Source organism: Hipposideros armiger, unplaced genomic scaffold (assembly GCF_001890085.2).
Source record: "Hipposideros armiger isolate ML-2016 unplaced genomic scaffold, ASM189008v1 scaffold_1446, whole genome shotgun sequence".
Lineage (NCBI taxonomy): Eukaryota > Metazoa > Chordata > Mammalia > Chiroptera > Hipposideridae > Hipposideros > Hipposideros armiger.
The window spans coordinates 93,061-107,879 of NW_017732796.1; the positions used below are offsets into that span (position 1 = coordinate 93,061).

General features: G+C 42.2%; 1 protein-coding gene across 1 annotated transcript in view; it reads right to left on the bottom strand.

The window, feature by feature from the left end:
- MSRB2 (methionine sulfoxide reductase B2) overlaps positions 1-14,819 on the bottom strand; it is a 41,258-nt gene that overhangs the window by 15,788 nt on the left and 10,651 nt on the right. Inside the window, exons 2-5 of the mRNA XM_019633940.1 lie at positions 10,612-10,642; positions 8,090-8,190; positions 3,168-3,244; positions 1,726-1,916 (exon numbers count right to left, since the gene is read on the bottom strand). Coding sequence (XP_019489485.1) covers positions 1,726-1,916; positions 3,168-3,244; positions 8,090-8,190; positions 10,612-10,642 — 400 coding nt within the window. The remainder of the gene's footprint in view (positions 1-1,725; positions 1,917-3,167; positions 3,245-8,089; positions 8,191-10,611; positions 10,643-14,819) is intronic.

A 14,819-nucleotide genomic window follows, 5' to 3' on the forward strand; every position in this document is an offset into this window, starting at 1 on the left:
TGCCAAGTAGTATGAGAGGCCATACAGAATTTAAGACTGGCAATCTAAATATTAAGGCCAATGAGAAATCCCAATATACATATTGAAATGATTAGTGGATTATAAAGCCCACTAAAACCATTCTAGATCATCTCTTCTCATGTGCTCTTAGCAGTGTCTTTTGTTTAGTTTTGTATTAATTTTGTTTTCTTCTTTATTTCTGGAAATTCCACAGCCCCCAAACCAACAACAAAGGCATCTGGCAATAACTGACAACATCTTAGAAGAATTTCTGTTCATTTGAAGGAATGGGAGCCCCAAAAGGGGTTTAAAACAATGTTACTTCGTTACTTATAACATGTGGGACACTGAGATGTAATGTAAAAAGGGAACTAATCTCAGGCTCTCTATTTTCTTCTAAGATTTATGGCCATGAAACATGTGATTCCCACAGATTTTAATGAACACTTCCAGGATTGGCATTTGAAGGGAATGAGAAGGGAGGGGAGGAGAGGAAACAGGGGAGGGCACCAAGTCACACGATTCCAAGGCTAACGGCAGTCTGGAGTCCCCAGGGGAACGCTAACATCCTGAGATGCTCTTGACCCTGGAAACCCTGGATTAAAGGTCTCTGTTTTGGAGGTCGGCAGCTCTCCTAGAACACACACCATGTAAGTTCCGTGTGACAGCAAGCGCAGGCAGCAACAAGCCCAGCTGCCCAGAGGCCATGGTCCCACATCCGTGATTCTATTTAGCTTTGGTTGACTGACTTTTCACCCTTTGACTCTATACAAGCAGTTGAGGGAATGTTTATTTTTCTCTACCCCTGCTCCATATTATTAAGGCTGAAGACAGGAGACAGAGGGAGGGGGAAAATGAGAGGCAAAACAAGAATATACTCCTAAGACTACCCTCTTGAATGGGAAGCATGCTTAGGAATATCGTCATTTATAGATTTTTCTTTAATTAGCATATATTCTCAATATGTACTCATGTATATAGCCCTAAAAAAAAAGACCTATCTCTAAGGATATATCACTGCGAACACTGCTAAGAGTGAGTGAGTGGCGTGTCAGGCATTGCTCTGGTGCCTTCGCATGTCACTCATAACTCAGTTAATCCTCCCCACAACCTTATGAATTCAGTACTGTTATCGTGCTCATCTTACAGGCGAGCAAGCTGAGTCACAGAGAGGTTAGGAAACTTGCCCGAGGTCACATGGCAATGGATCCAGGATGTTGCGTCTAGGCAGCCCTAACCACTCTACTTCACAGTCTCTTCTATAAACAAATGTATCTTTAAGAAGAGTATAGTCTAGAACCTAAATGGTTCTTATGAATATATTCTTATTTCTTTTAGTCTTGACTACAGCAGCAGCAGCAGCAGTAGGAAACTGGAACAAAAAACAAACTCAAAAGCCCTTAAGACAAGAAAATAAAAACTTTTCAACTGAAAGTAAATGATTAAAAAAGAAACAAACAAGGTTGGCGAACTGGTTCGGCAAGCTGGCCAGTAGGAATGCAGGCTTTTGGAGCATTGGCTGGCTTTCCCGTTACGTTAGTCTTGGCTGCTTTACTACCTCAGTGACCTGGGGCTGGTCACTACACTTAATTTGGACTAACATTGTGCTAATACAGTAGCCACTGGCCACTTGTGGCCTTTTAATTTAAATGAATTAAAATTACATAAAACAAAAGCTTCAGTTTCTCAGCTGCACTAGCCACACTGCGGGTGCTCAGCAGCCACAGGAGATTAGCGGCTCACCCCACTGGACGGAGCTGATACGGGGCTTCTCCCTCAGTGCAGAGTCCTGCCGGATCGAGCTTCCTGCTCTGGTCCCCCAGGTCCTCCCTGCTCCCACATCCTGGGGCCTGACCTGTGCGGTGATGGGATGGCTGGCATTGGGTCGGAAGGTCTCTACTTTACTACTGCATAAACTGAAACACCAATGAAGTGAAAAAAAATGAAGAATGCAAGGTAGGAGGGGCTCTTACAAGGATGACCTTCGGTCTTCACAGTCCGAAGACAGAAACAGAACATCTGTCTGATTACCATATAGTAACAAGGCATCCTTTACACTTTTCAAACACGGTTCTTGACACTTTTACAACAGGTTGGTCATCTCAACGTCCTACTTCTCTTCACCAGAACCAAAGGTCATGGCATACCTCATGTCTCAGAAATACACATCCACATTTGACAGTGTCGACATTAACCTTCCTCTCCTAGTTGTCCCCGACCCATCCAGGGCTGACTGCCATCTTAGATATCTCCTCAACAGCCACTGACAGAGTGAGTGAGCCTGGGCCGAGGCCTTCCTTCCGTGAGCATGAAGGAAAATCAATCCTGACCTTTCCTCGTCCTTGCAGGCAGGGTCTGGTTTTCCAAATTCAGCCCACATTTAGTAGGAAAGCCCAGTTTGCTCAAAACCCAAAGGACACAAAGGACACATTTCCTCATGGACGATCCACAGAACTGGCTTGATTTATATTTTATTCTAAATCAATTTAGGGTTGATGTAAAAGCAAAAAAAAAAAAAAATCTTTGAAGTTCTGAAAAAGAAGACTTCAAAGATGTTTTTCTTTCTTCTTCATCGAATCTACTTTTTAAGGCTGTTTCCTGCATGTCTAAACAAAAAAAACCTTTGTTGAAAGATTTCAGATGCTGACTGACTTAAAAGAGGCTTTGAAATCAAGGGACAATAAATTTACTTTCAGCTCCATACAAGAAAGCTTGCTATTCACTGCTGTCAAGCACTGTGGGGAATCTGTCCTCATAAAATTCTACATTTTCTAAATTTAATTATAAATCCATTTTCCCTGGGAGAGATATAGTTTTAATCACATGGCCAAGGAAATACCATTATGGTTTGGATTTCTCTAAATACTTCCCAGGAAAAAAAATTCTAATAGCTTTCTCTTAAGGTACCCGCCAAGTTTTATTATGTGCTATTTCTCGAGGATACAGAAAGGAAGAATATAGGCTTAAGAAGTCTTGTTAACTGCTCTAAATGCTAGAAATAATTAAGACAAGTACATATCTTATATAAATAGCTCTCCTTATAGCAACCATGACAAACAAGGACAAATAAAACATGGGTGTGCATTTATCCAAGGCCTCACATGCGACACAGTTGAAGGAATGAAGAGGTCTGTTCTCCTTCAGAACCTCTTGATCCTTTATCTCACCTGAAGAGTGGGCTGTCACAGCACACACAATGATACATTCCAGATTCCTTGTTATTCAGGTAGATCCCACTGAAAGGCTGAAAGTCAATTAGAGACATCATGTTCAGGTTTCTGAGAACATCCGCAGGAGATGATACAGTAGATGTAAATCTACAATTAAGGCCCCAAATAAAGTACTTTTTGTACTAATTTGACAAGTATCACCAGGGAGAAAATTACAACGCACCCAATGAAGCAGCCCACAGGCTTATTTACAACCCGGCCTTTATTGTGCCAAATATTCAAATTACGACATGAATGGTGCCTTGTATTAAGGTAGCACCTTTCATCCAGGAACATCAAAGTCCGTGAAAAGGGGAGAGAACTATCCTTTGGATTGTGTAAGATTTCAGTCTCCATTTCGAGAGTCAATACAACAGGAATCTCGTCCACTATCAAAAACACTTTGAAATCTCCAATTAAAGACAGAATATAAATACATAAAAAGCGTAGCTCAGTGGGATCGGGGTGGTGCCTTTAATATATTTCGCACAGTGTTTGGGACACTGCGTACTTAATAGATGCTAAATAATGAGCTAGGTTCTCCCAGTGCCTAAGTGAGGACGTAAAATAAAATTCCTGCGTTAACTGTGGCTTCAGGAGTTTGCAGGTTTTTAAAGGTCTCCCAAGTGGAGCACAAGGAGGCTTCAGGCAAGGAGTGAGCAGTCAATTTTTTTCTTTTAAATGGTGTTTGCAAACTAGATCTTATTGTTAAAAAAAAAAAAAAGAGAGAACATTTTGCCCAATTCCTCTTGTTATCTCCTCCTCTGTCAAAGAAAATTAAAGAAAAAGAAACTCTTACAGAAGCCAACTATGAAGCCCTGCCCCATTTTATAGGATGGAAGAGAAATGTAAGCACAGAACCGTTCACGGAGTCTCAGAGCTGACTTGCGAAATACACGGGACTCTTCCAGCCGCTCTAGATTTGCTAACTCAACAAACTCACAGGCCAAACACTCAGATTCCCTGTGGTGGTATTAGCAGCACATTTTCAGTGAGACAAATAATGGACAATTTCAAATTAACCTACTGAGCCTAGCCTCTGGGCACATTGGATATTTTCCCTCTTTAAAGACCCTAAACTTAGTGGCAGGAATCCGAACAGTAGTGAGCAGGTCTTTTGGTGGCCCGTTCCTGAATGCTTGCTGCCAACGCTGGTGCGAATGCGCATCTGCAATGAGGAAGGAGTTTCATGTCCCTCCCACATGGGCTGATGAGACACACATGCCCAAGGGCTCCCGGTCCTGAGGCTGATCTAGAAAAGCCTACTCATAGGATCCAGGCAGCCTAAGATTCAAAATAGAATTTTGTCATTGCAGGGGATGGCTGGACAGAGGAAGTGACAGAGAACTGGTATTACGGTTAACATTTCAAAAGAAAAGGGATCCTTAGTTGATATATTGAGTGCAATGACACCTGTGCACTGCCTCCTTGCCTGATTTCCTGAAGTCTCCCCTCGTCCCCAATCTTATACATGTCTTCGCACTTATTCAGGGCCAATCATTCTAGTATTTACCTGAAAACATAGTATGTACCCAGTGCTGGGCCAGGTGCTAAGGTTGTAGAGATGGAGAAAAAAACCCAACCCACAGTTCCTGCACTCAGAAAATTTGCTACCTAGATGTGAAGAGACATCTGAGCTGCCAGTTACCATTCTATGTGATAACAGCTCTGAGGGGGAGACGAGCAGGGGGTGTGGGTAACACCAGACTTTTCATGACTAGGGGAGCTTCTGCAAAGGCTTTCTGTACCAGGTGATGTCTGAGATCAGGGTGGTGGTGTGTTTGTTTTTTTAAATCTTTCATTATTTTAAAAAATTATACAGCTGATTGATGTTTCTTATAAGAAAATGCCAAAACACTATGCTGCATTGTGAAGGATGAGTAAGAGTTAATCGGGTGAAGAAATGGAAGCGTATTTCAGACAGGCAGAGCCGCTTGGGCATGGCCCAGGTGATAGAACAGAGCGAGATGGAGAATCCAGACAGATGGCGCTGGAAAGGCAGAGAGGGTCAGATCATAAGGGGCTTTGGTGAGACCAGCCTAAGGAGTTTCAGCTGCAAATGGGAAGCCACTGGAAACTCAAACTGGGTGTGCACGCGGCATCCACATGGAACCAGGGCAAAAAGACACTGGAGGCAAAGAACAATCAAACGGCCATGAATGCAGGCCTGGATTTAGCTGTGCCAGGAGCAGTGGAAATAAAAGGAAGAGGATAAATTCAAGAATTATTTAGAAGAGAGAACTGAAATGACGGTATAGGATGGGGCATAGGGTGAGAGACAGGATGACAATCAAGGTACCCCTTGGGTCTGCAGGTCTGTGCTATGGGCTGAATGTTTGTTGAAGCCTAATCCCCGATGTGATGGTGTCTGGAGATGTGACCTTTGGAAGGTGACTAGGTCGCAAGGGTGGAGCCTTCATGAATGGGATTGTTGCCCCTATAAGAAGAGACATAAGAGAGAAAGCTGCTCCTTTTCTCCATCATGTGAGGACACAGCAAGAAGTCAGCATTCTGCAAACCCGGAAGAAAGCTCTCACCACTCATTGAATTGCCAGCACCTTGATCTTGGGCTTTCTAGCCTCCAGAGGAGTGAGAAATAAATGTTTGTTTTTAAGCCACTCAGTCTATAGTATTCTGTTTCAGAAGCCCGAGCTGACTGACATTCTGATTGGACCAATGGGAGTTCTCTTCTTTTTGATCTTGTCAATACAACATACCTGTTAGAAACAGATGACACCCTGAAAAGGGATGATTTGCAGATAATTTCATACAGACCTATTAACAAAGATGGGGACAGGGCCAATGGAAACCAACAAGGGAGGGTGAAGCACCCTGGGCCAGTGACTGTGAGACCACAGCCTGTGGGACAAAGGGAGGGGCAGTTACCAGAGCCTGTGACACTGCAGCTGTAGGTGAGGCTGCCTGCAGCAGCTGCAACTTGCATTGGAGGAACCCAGCTCCAGAGAGGACCCTGGATTCCGACTTCTCTATCCTGCCATCTGATCTCGCTGGCATCTCCCACTGGCCAAACTCAATCAGTGGCCAGAGGGCAAGGGAGCTAGTTACTCTTCCCAGGGCTCACAGCAGAGTGAGGCACGTGAGTGGATCTGGAGGGCAGACAGAGCAGAGGCTGCATAAAGCCCACCTTTACTGATACCTGATTTTTAGTTACTGCTCAACTAGGCTGTAAACTCCTTTGTCATACCTTGCAGGGTGCTGCCATGTTACTGCTGCCCAATTAAAACATGAGTAACTGACTTTTAATTCTGAGTCACCAAATAGAAAGTTTAGACGTTTTGCTTCTCTTTCCTTAGCCTCATGAAGCTAACAAAGGCTTATAGTTGTGCAATATTCTAAAATGTTTAATGTGGAAATGGATCAAGTGAAAGGGATTTATAACATTAGTTAAAATAACGGATGAGGCTCATCTTGTTAAAATGGCCAAATGCGCAGAGTATGTTGCACCATCTGTTTGAGAATCCTACAGATTTATTCTCCAAAACATCTGGCAGCTCATCTCCAAGCTCGGTGCATATAACAAACTCTGCCTGGCTTTGTCCCTGAGAACTGGGCTGGTTTAGAATATTTGGGGAATACACACAAATGAACAGAGCATCACGTATAACAGCAAATGTAGTCTCTTTCCCAGTGAAGGCTGTACTAAAAGCCCACCCACAGCAGTTTTCAAGAATACGTCTTCCAGGAAAATCGACTGGGATCTGCTCGCCTGTCTGATGACTTTCGTATCAGAGAAACTGAGGGTGAGACCATGATGAGGAGGTCACATGGACCGCGACCTGAACTTTGCAGGGACTGCTAAAGTAAAGACATACTCCACAGCTTTACAAAACCACTGTGCTGGGTTTCACTCTGTTCAGTCCGCTTCACAAATGAAAGCTTCTAATAACCAAGTTCAATAGCTGTATCCCAGTGGCCCCAGATGGGTCTACGATACACCATTTGTTAGGAAATGCAGCATTGTAAAAATGGTACTATTATAAAAAAACACTAAGGACTTTTCTCTTAGGCAATGAATGAAAGCTGAGATTAGTGAATGCAGTGTAAATAAATGTTTCACCTCTTGGCCTGCAGTCTTTCAACATTCACAGAAATTTATTTTTTGAGTGCCGGGCACCATGTGATTTGCTAGGGATATACCAACGGCAGCAAATGCTATTCAGGAAAAGGGCCGGTAAGGGCAAACCCAGCTTGGGGCTGAGAAAAGGCTTCCCTGAGGAAGTGAGGTTTGGGCTGAGCGCGAACTGGGGGGCGGTGATGGAAGAGGAGAACACAGGGTGGGGGTCCTAAGGGAGAAGGGAGCCCGGGGCGTTTGAGAGCTGCAAGGCCAGTGTGGCCACAGTGCAGAGATCAAGCGGAAACGTGGCAGGATTTGAGGAGGGGAGTGGGAGGCAGGGACCAGAGCCTTGAGGGCCTTATTAGCTATTTAAAAACTTTTCTCTTGACCTTGAAAGCAGTGGGGAGCCACTAAAGGATTTTGAGCAGGAGGGTAATATGGTCAGACGTGTGTTTCGAAAAGCTCTCTTCGGCAGCTGTGTGGAGAACGGCTAGATGAGGAGCAAGAAGGCCTGTGGGCAGAGCAGTTGGGGGGCTACCGCAGTCACAGGCGAGAGACTGTGGGAACCTGGACCGGCGTGGCGGTCAGGGAGGCGGGCAGAGATGACGACTGGGAGGTTATTCAGGAGGCAAAGCGGGCGGGGGCGGTGATGGAGGGCAGAGGGCAGGATGGGGAACGATGCCCAAAGAACAATGGAGAGGATCAGATTTGTAGAGCGGGTGGTGACGACTTAGGTTTTGTAACTAGATCTAGTCCAATCCCCCCAACCCATTTAATCAGAAAACTGTAAATCGGTTTAGCTTACCGGTTCAGTTCCTTTTTCTCTGGTGACATAGAATTGCTCTGGAGTCAGCTTCTTTCGCCATTCACTCTCGGCGAGAGATGGCTCATGCTTTGTCACAGACCCTGTATTGTTAAATAAAATGTTTTTATTCCAACAAAAATACACACTGACCTTTTTTCTGCCTTAGCCTCTCTCCTAAAGTGCACTATCACCTCATGGAAAACGTCAGTCCCTTCCCCTCTCTCTCACTCCTTCACTCTTCACAGGGACTAGACAGCTCTGTACAAAATACTTTAATTGAGTCTTTAGTTTAATAAGAAATAAGTAGTAAGTAGAGAGCCCGTTTTCTAGTTGCCCTGGGGGCACAGAAGCTAAAGAGGCAGCTGAAATATGAAAGAGTGAAGAATAAATTCTCCTCAGATACCTAAGGGTAGAAATCGATCCTTCTTCCATTACTGTGTTCAAAGGAGTAGTTACTATCAGGATCAGCTGGGAGTAGCAAGTGATTGGAGAGAAAAGAACAAAGAGCTAGTGGGTTATTAAACTCCTGTCCCCTGCGGGTTTATAAAGATATCTCTAATTCTGTTTGTCAAGCGAAGTCTTTATTAAAAAAAATTGTCTTATGTGAAAAAAAGAAGAGACTCCTATAGCATATGCTCCCGAAAGGGAAATGAGACCCGCCATAACCTAGTCTTTTTTTAAAAATTTATTTTGTGTGTGTGTGTGTGTGTAAAAGAAACATTTTTTTAAAATTAGTTTCAGCTACACAGTGCAACAGTTATACATTTTACCCCTCAAAGTGACAACCCCTTCCCCCCAATCCGCTGCCCCACTCCCCCTCATATCACACATGTCTATTACAATTCCATTGACTCCACTCCCACGCTATACTCCACATCCTGTGACTACATATATATTCACTTATAGTTGACATACAATATTATACAGCATCAGCTTCAGGTGTACAGTGCAGTGATCAAGCCTCTACCCCATCCATGAAGTGGTCTCCCTAACAAGACACGTGACCATCTGACACCCTACAAAATATTTACAACATTAATTATATTCCCCAAACTGTCTTTTCTATCCCTGAGGCAATATTGTAGTTACCAATTCATGTGGTCTCGTCCCTTCCCCTTCTTCCTCATCCCCACCCCCCTCCCATCTAGCAATCGTCAGTTTTCCCTCTGTGTCTCTGAGACTACTTCTGTTTATATTACTCGTTTATTCAGTTATTTAGATTCCACATATAAGTGAGATCATATGGTATCTGACTTTCTCTGACTGACTTAACACAATAGTCTCTAGGTCCATCCATATCATTGCAAATGGTACAATTTCATTCTTCTTTGTAGCGGAGTAATACTCCATTGTGTAAATGTACCACAGTTTCTTAATCCAGTCATCACGGGACGTGGAGTACAGTGTGGGTGTGGAGTCAAGGGAATTGTAATAGATATGCATAATCTATTCTTATGCTTCATGGTTTTTGCCCACATTTTGTTTCCTTCTACTCTCTCTTCCTTCTATCTTACTTTTATTCCAACGAATGTAAACAATGTAACTAGGACAATACAGTATTTCTGATCCAAGGCTGGGTATCAAACATGTAACTAGTAGTTATATGCAGATTTTCAACTGCACCCCTAAGGCCCAGGTTGTTAAAGGGTCAATTGTACTCTCTTTAGTCAATAGTGGGGGGCAGGGGCAGAAACCCAACCTACATAATAAATGTTTTAATCACCCAACATTAAGGATTTGAAAGGATCTTATAATCTGTCCGCCTCAATTTACAAATGAGAAAGTAGAGGCCCGAAGGATGAGTAACCTGACCACAGCACTGAAGATGAAATGTTAAGTACCTGTGATGTCCCACCAAATATCAAACATGTCAGAAAATCATATTTGAAATTCATTTTTGGTAACAAAAAATTGATAAATAATCTTCCAGCAAGAAAAGACATATCTTCATCACCAGGTCATAATAATGCACAATGTCATCTTTTCAATATTGCATATTGTTGATTGCTTACGATTGTTTACATTTTATTAAAGGGTTTTTACCTGTTGAAACATATTAAAAGTTGTCCTTTCTTAAATAGTTTTTATAAGGCTACAGGAATTTCTTTTTTCCTATGGAAATATACCTCTGAAATTTTCCTTTGGAAATATATATATATCTCAGTTACATGCAATTTTCCAGGAACTCATCTGTTGGGGAGCAAAGCAAAATGCATTTCTGTGACAATTATTACTGCTCAGTGGCTTTCAGAGTTATCATGCAGAATGCCAAGTAAGAGATGGAGAAGGAATGATAAATGTTTTTAAATCACCAGTTTTGCAATCACTAAAATAATAACTGATTCAAGCAAGAATCATCAGGGGATTCTAAACCCCCTGGGTGAAAGACTGTTAAAGAACAGAACAAACATTTTCAAAGTATGATCCCAAAGATTATTAACTACAAGGAAGAAAAATATGCCTTTATAATGGAAAAATGGAGAAGTTACCACCTCAATCAGGGTAAGGGGGACGGTGCTTACAGATGAGTCTTTTGAGGAGTTCTGGAGGTAGCTGGAAAGGAGAGGGAGGTCAAGAGCATGTTTTAACATGAGAAAAAAACCACTTTATTCTAGTACGCTGATGGAAATGATCCAGTGGAGATGATAAAGTGATGATTTAGGAGAGAAATGGAAAATTGTGGAGGTATTCTTGACCTCGGTGGACTAAATATGGAAGACCAATTAAACTGAGGAAACTTGATTGACTACATAACCTTCAGATAACTATTCAACATGACAATAAAGGAGTTTCATAAAGCAATGCGATCTTAACTGCCAACAGAATGGTGGAAACATTTTAAATCATTTTAGGCTGGGTTGTGTTTGTTTTAAGAGCAAGGAGGATTAGAACTAATTTTCATGGATGTGAACTATTTGTTTAAGCATAAGGGAAGTGGAAGCCTTTCCATTTTAGGTAGTTTAAAAGACTGGCAGATGTATGTGTATAGCCATATTTTATAAGCCTTCAAATAAGGGCAAGATGCCAAAATATGGCCAGTGCCAATGTGTCACCCTGGCTAAAACTGACATCCGTCAAGGAAAAGAGTAACAGAGCACCATGATAAAAGCTCTCCTTACCCTTCCAGTATCTGTCATCCCATGTCAGTCCACAGGTATTATTACAGATCTTGCATTACTTCCGTGGATTTCTAAGAGGAAGACTGACTTTTGGTACTAAGGTTGTGATTTATAGTCTGCAAAGGTGCCATTATCTTCCTAGCTCCTCCTGGAGAGAAAGTGGAATGGGGTTTCAGAGAGAACTGTATTACCTGGAGACACTGCCCTTAGTGGTTTTCAACATGCAATACAACATATAATAGTATTTAACATTGGAAAGTAGGAATTCAAGAAAGGGCTAAAATTGAGTGGGAGGCCCATGCTTCAGCTTTGAACCTAAGGCGTGAATCCTGTATGGGCTCCCAGCTCCCTCTCGCCCAGCTCTCTATATTTTACCACAGTTGTCACAGAGTGACCTGTTTTCAGACAGCCACCTTTTCCCTCTGCCCTATTTTTTTGCTTAGCTTTAAAATTTGTAATATTTAAATTGTTAAACAAAAGAATTACTCCATCTAAATACAGTAAGTACACATTCATGGCTCTCTTAATCCTTATTTACATGTACCTTTCACACTATTATTAATGTGTCTGAAGGGTTTCATGGGTGGGCCACAATTGTCAGACTAGCTGATGAGGCAGTGATTCTCGCACCAATTAGCAACACTTAGTTGCAGATCTGCCAGCCAGGGTGACTGTGTCAAGGGGAGAATGACTCTGCTTTGATCGCAAAATGACAAGTGATCAGTTGAGTGCTCTCAGGTCAGGATATATGTGGTCTGCATCACTTGAAGAGGTGTAAGCTGGGTGTTATGAACTGAATTGTCTCCCCAACTTCCCAAACATATGTTGAAGTCTTAATCCTCAGTACCTCAGAGACAGGACTTTCAAACAGGTGATTTTGTTAAAATGAGACCATTAGAATGAGCCCTAATCCAATCTGACTGGTCTCTATGGGAAGAGGAAGAGACATGGATGAGAAAGTACAAAGAAAAGGCCATCTGCAAGCCAAGGAGAGAGGCCTCAGGGAAAACCAACCCTGCCAACACTTTGATGTTGGACTTGGAGCTTCCAGAACTGTGAGGAAATACATCGCTGTTGTTTCTGCTACCCAATCTGTGGTATTTAACTATGGCAGCCCGAGCCGACTAATATACTATGCTTTAGGCAATGACTGAACTTTGAGTGAGAACTGCAATATGAGTAAATTCTGCGCAAGTTTACCAAACAGCAAGTTAGGTGCATGTACATACAACACACAGCAAGGTCTCACTTGGGAATGTGCAAAGTCTTTTGGTGACCAGCGGCTAGAGAGCAGGATTCAGTGTTGATCTCCTCATCCTTTTGTGTGTGTGTGGTGTTTTCTGTCCTCAATCCGCATCACATGCACCTCGTGTGCGTCCTTTGGGGACTGCATGTCTTTCAGGATCCCTCTGCATTCTCTTGCTATCTTCACCACCAAAAAGTCTGGCTGTTGCTGCCACTGCATTCAATGGCTACACAGGTCTACCGTGAACTACGCTTTGATGAACTTGGATTCCTTTGGATTCCTTTCTCTCCTTGTGCTGTGATTTGCACACGCTATCTTGTTGGCCATATGTTCCATGAGGTAGGCCTTGATTACCTCATCTTTAAGGAAACGCAGTTGCTCATATGGGCACCCACTAGTTACCTCCTTCTGGTTTTGCTAACCTTTCTGGCCACTGTTGCTATACTGCCAACTGTCACATGAGCCAACCTTGTTTCAATAAATACTTGTTGAAACTATGGGAGCCTATGAGGAACTGGTATAAAAAGAATTCCCAGCCCACTCTAACCTGCAGAACTAGCCTTTTCTCCCACCAGAGTGGCTGGACTGTTTTAACTCTACGCTCAGGATGGTCTCCTAGCAGAGTATGTCTAGAAAAAAAGGTTTTCCTAAAACAACACATTATTTTCTCCAGGACACTTCTTACTTTCTTCTTTCACTTTGCTCTTTGTCAATCTGGATGACAAAATCACAGGAGCCTTGCCTCTTGCATATCAGAAAACTCAGTGCTGGAGAACAGTTCTCTGTCATTTTTAACATCTAACCTCTCATTTCTCTCACTCTCAACCTTACTACCCAAGTCCACAATATGGGTTAAATGTGGCTACATTTTTGTCCTTTCCATTTACTTGTGTAATTATAACTAAGATTTATTGCATGCTTACTAAGTGCCAATCACTGTAAGCATTTTAAATTCTTCTTTTCCCATTAATTCTGTACAACCCTAATATTATCATTATCCATAATTTATTGAAGAAAAAATAAGTTTAAGTTTACCCAGTTCAAGATGTGCCCAAAGACAGAGTCTGTGACACTGTCCACACCAAAGCTCTTAACCACAAGACTATTACCTGTTTATTGTTTTAAATGGATGTATAATGGTTTGTTGAATTGAGCTTTCATGGTTTATGTAAGCATTCCTTATCTGATGGACATTAGGGTTATAGCCAGTTTCTGGTTCTTAAGAGTAGTACTCTTAAAAAACATCTTTTCACAGATAGATTTGTTCTTTCAAAGTATTTCCTTAGGATAAATATCTAGATAAAATAAAAAAAAATAATTTCCTTAGAATAAGTTACACAACTCCTGTTATGTATTGCTGTGTGATCAAATTTTAATGTTGCTCAAGAACTTCAGATCTCAGGGCAATTATTTAGGCTGTATCCAACAGCACCGAGTACAAACATTCACAAGTTTCCGCTGAAACCACTAGCCTATAAAGGGGAATGAGGTGAACTGCAGCCCACAAATGTGACGTTTCCATCACCTGTGGTTTTCAGCAAACCAGTACTTGGCACACAGTAGGTGTGCAACAAATATCATCAGATTGGCTGACCAGGGACACCCGGGTTCTAAAGGCCATGCATGGAAGTCATGTTGAATCAGTTAACACTCCATAATGCCACTACTTTTATTTATTTAACACTACATTTTGAAAACTTCAGAGGATAAAAAAAGGAGTTAAAAGGGACTGGGTACATTTTCAGCAGAGTTAGGTATCTCTAAATGCCTTCAATAGACACAGAACAGAACTGGATTCAGAGATGGGATAGCTGGGCAATTGCCCAGGAACCTGAAACATATCTGAACTAGATGACTTGTACTGAAATGTGAAATGTGAATATGTGAATGTGCCTCAGTCCAACAGAGGAGCCAGAGGCATTCTGCAGAAAACGTACACTTTCCCCTGGTCTGTCTCACAGCCATTGATAATGATTATCAGTTTAAGGGGGATGTATTATTAGCTCCCACTGTTCCCTGGGTCCTGGAAACATACACAGAAAATAGAGCAGGGCAGGAAGCCAATCTAGAGGAACACAAAGTCTGAACTGCCTGCTTCCAGACGGGAACGCAGAACTCCAAAAGGAGACAGTGTAAAAGACGAAGGATATAAAACTGAAAGCAACAAACGAACAAGAAAAACAAACAAAACTCATGGACACAGACAACAGTTTAGTAGTTACCAGAGGGTCAGGGGGGCTGGGGGTGGTTGAATCAAATATATGGTGGCAGAAAGAGAACTGACTCTGGGTGGTGAACACACAATGCAATATATAAATGATATATAATTGTACATTTGAAACCTATATAATTTCACTAACCAATG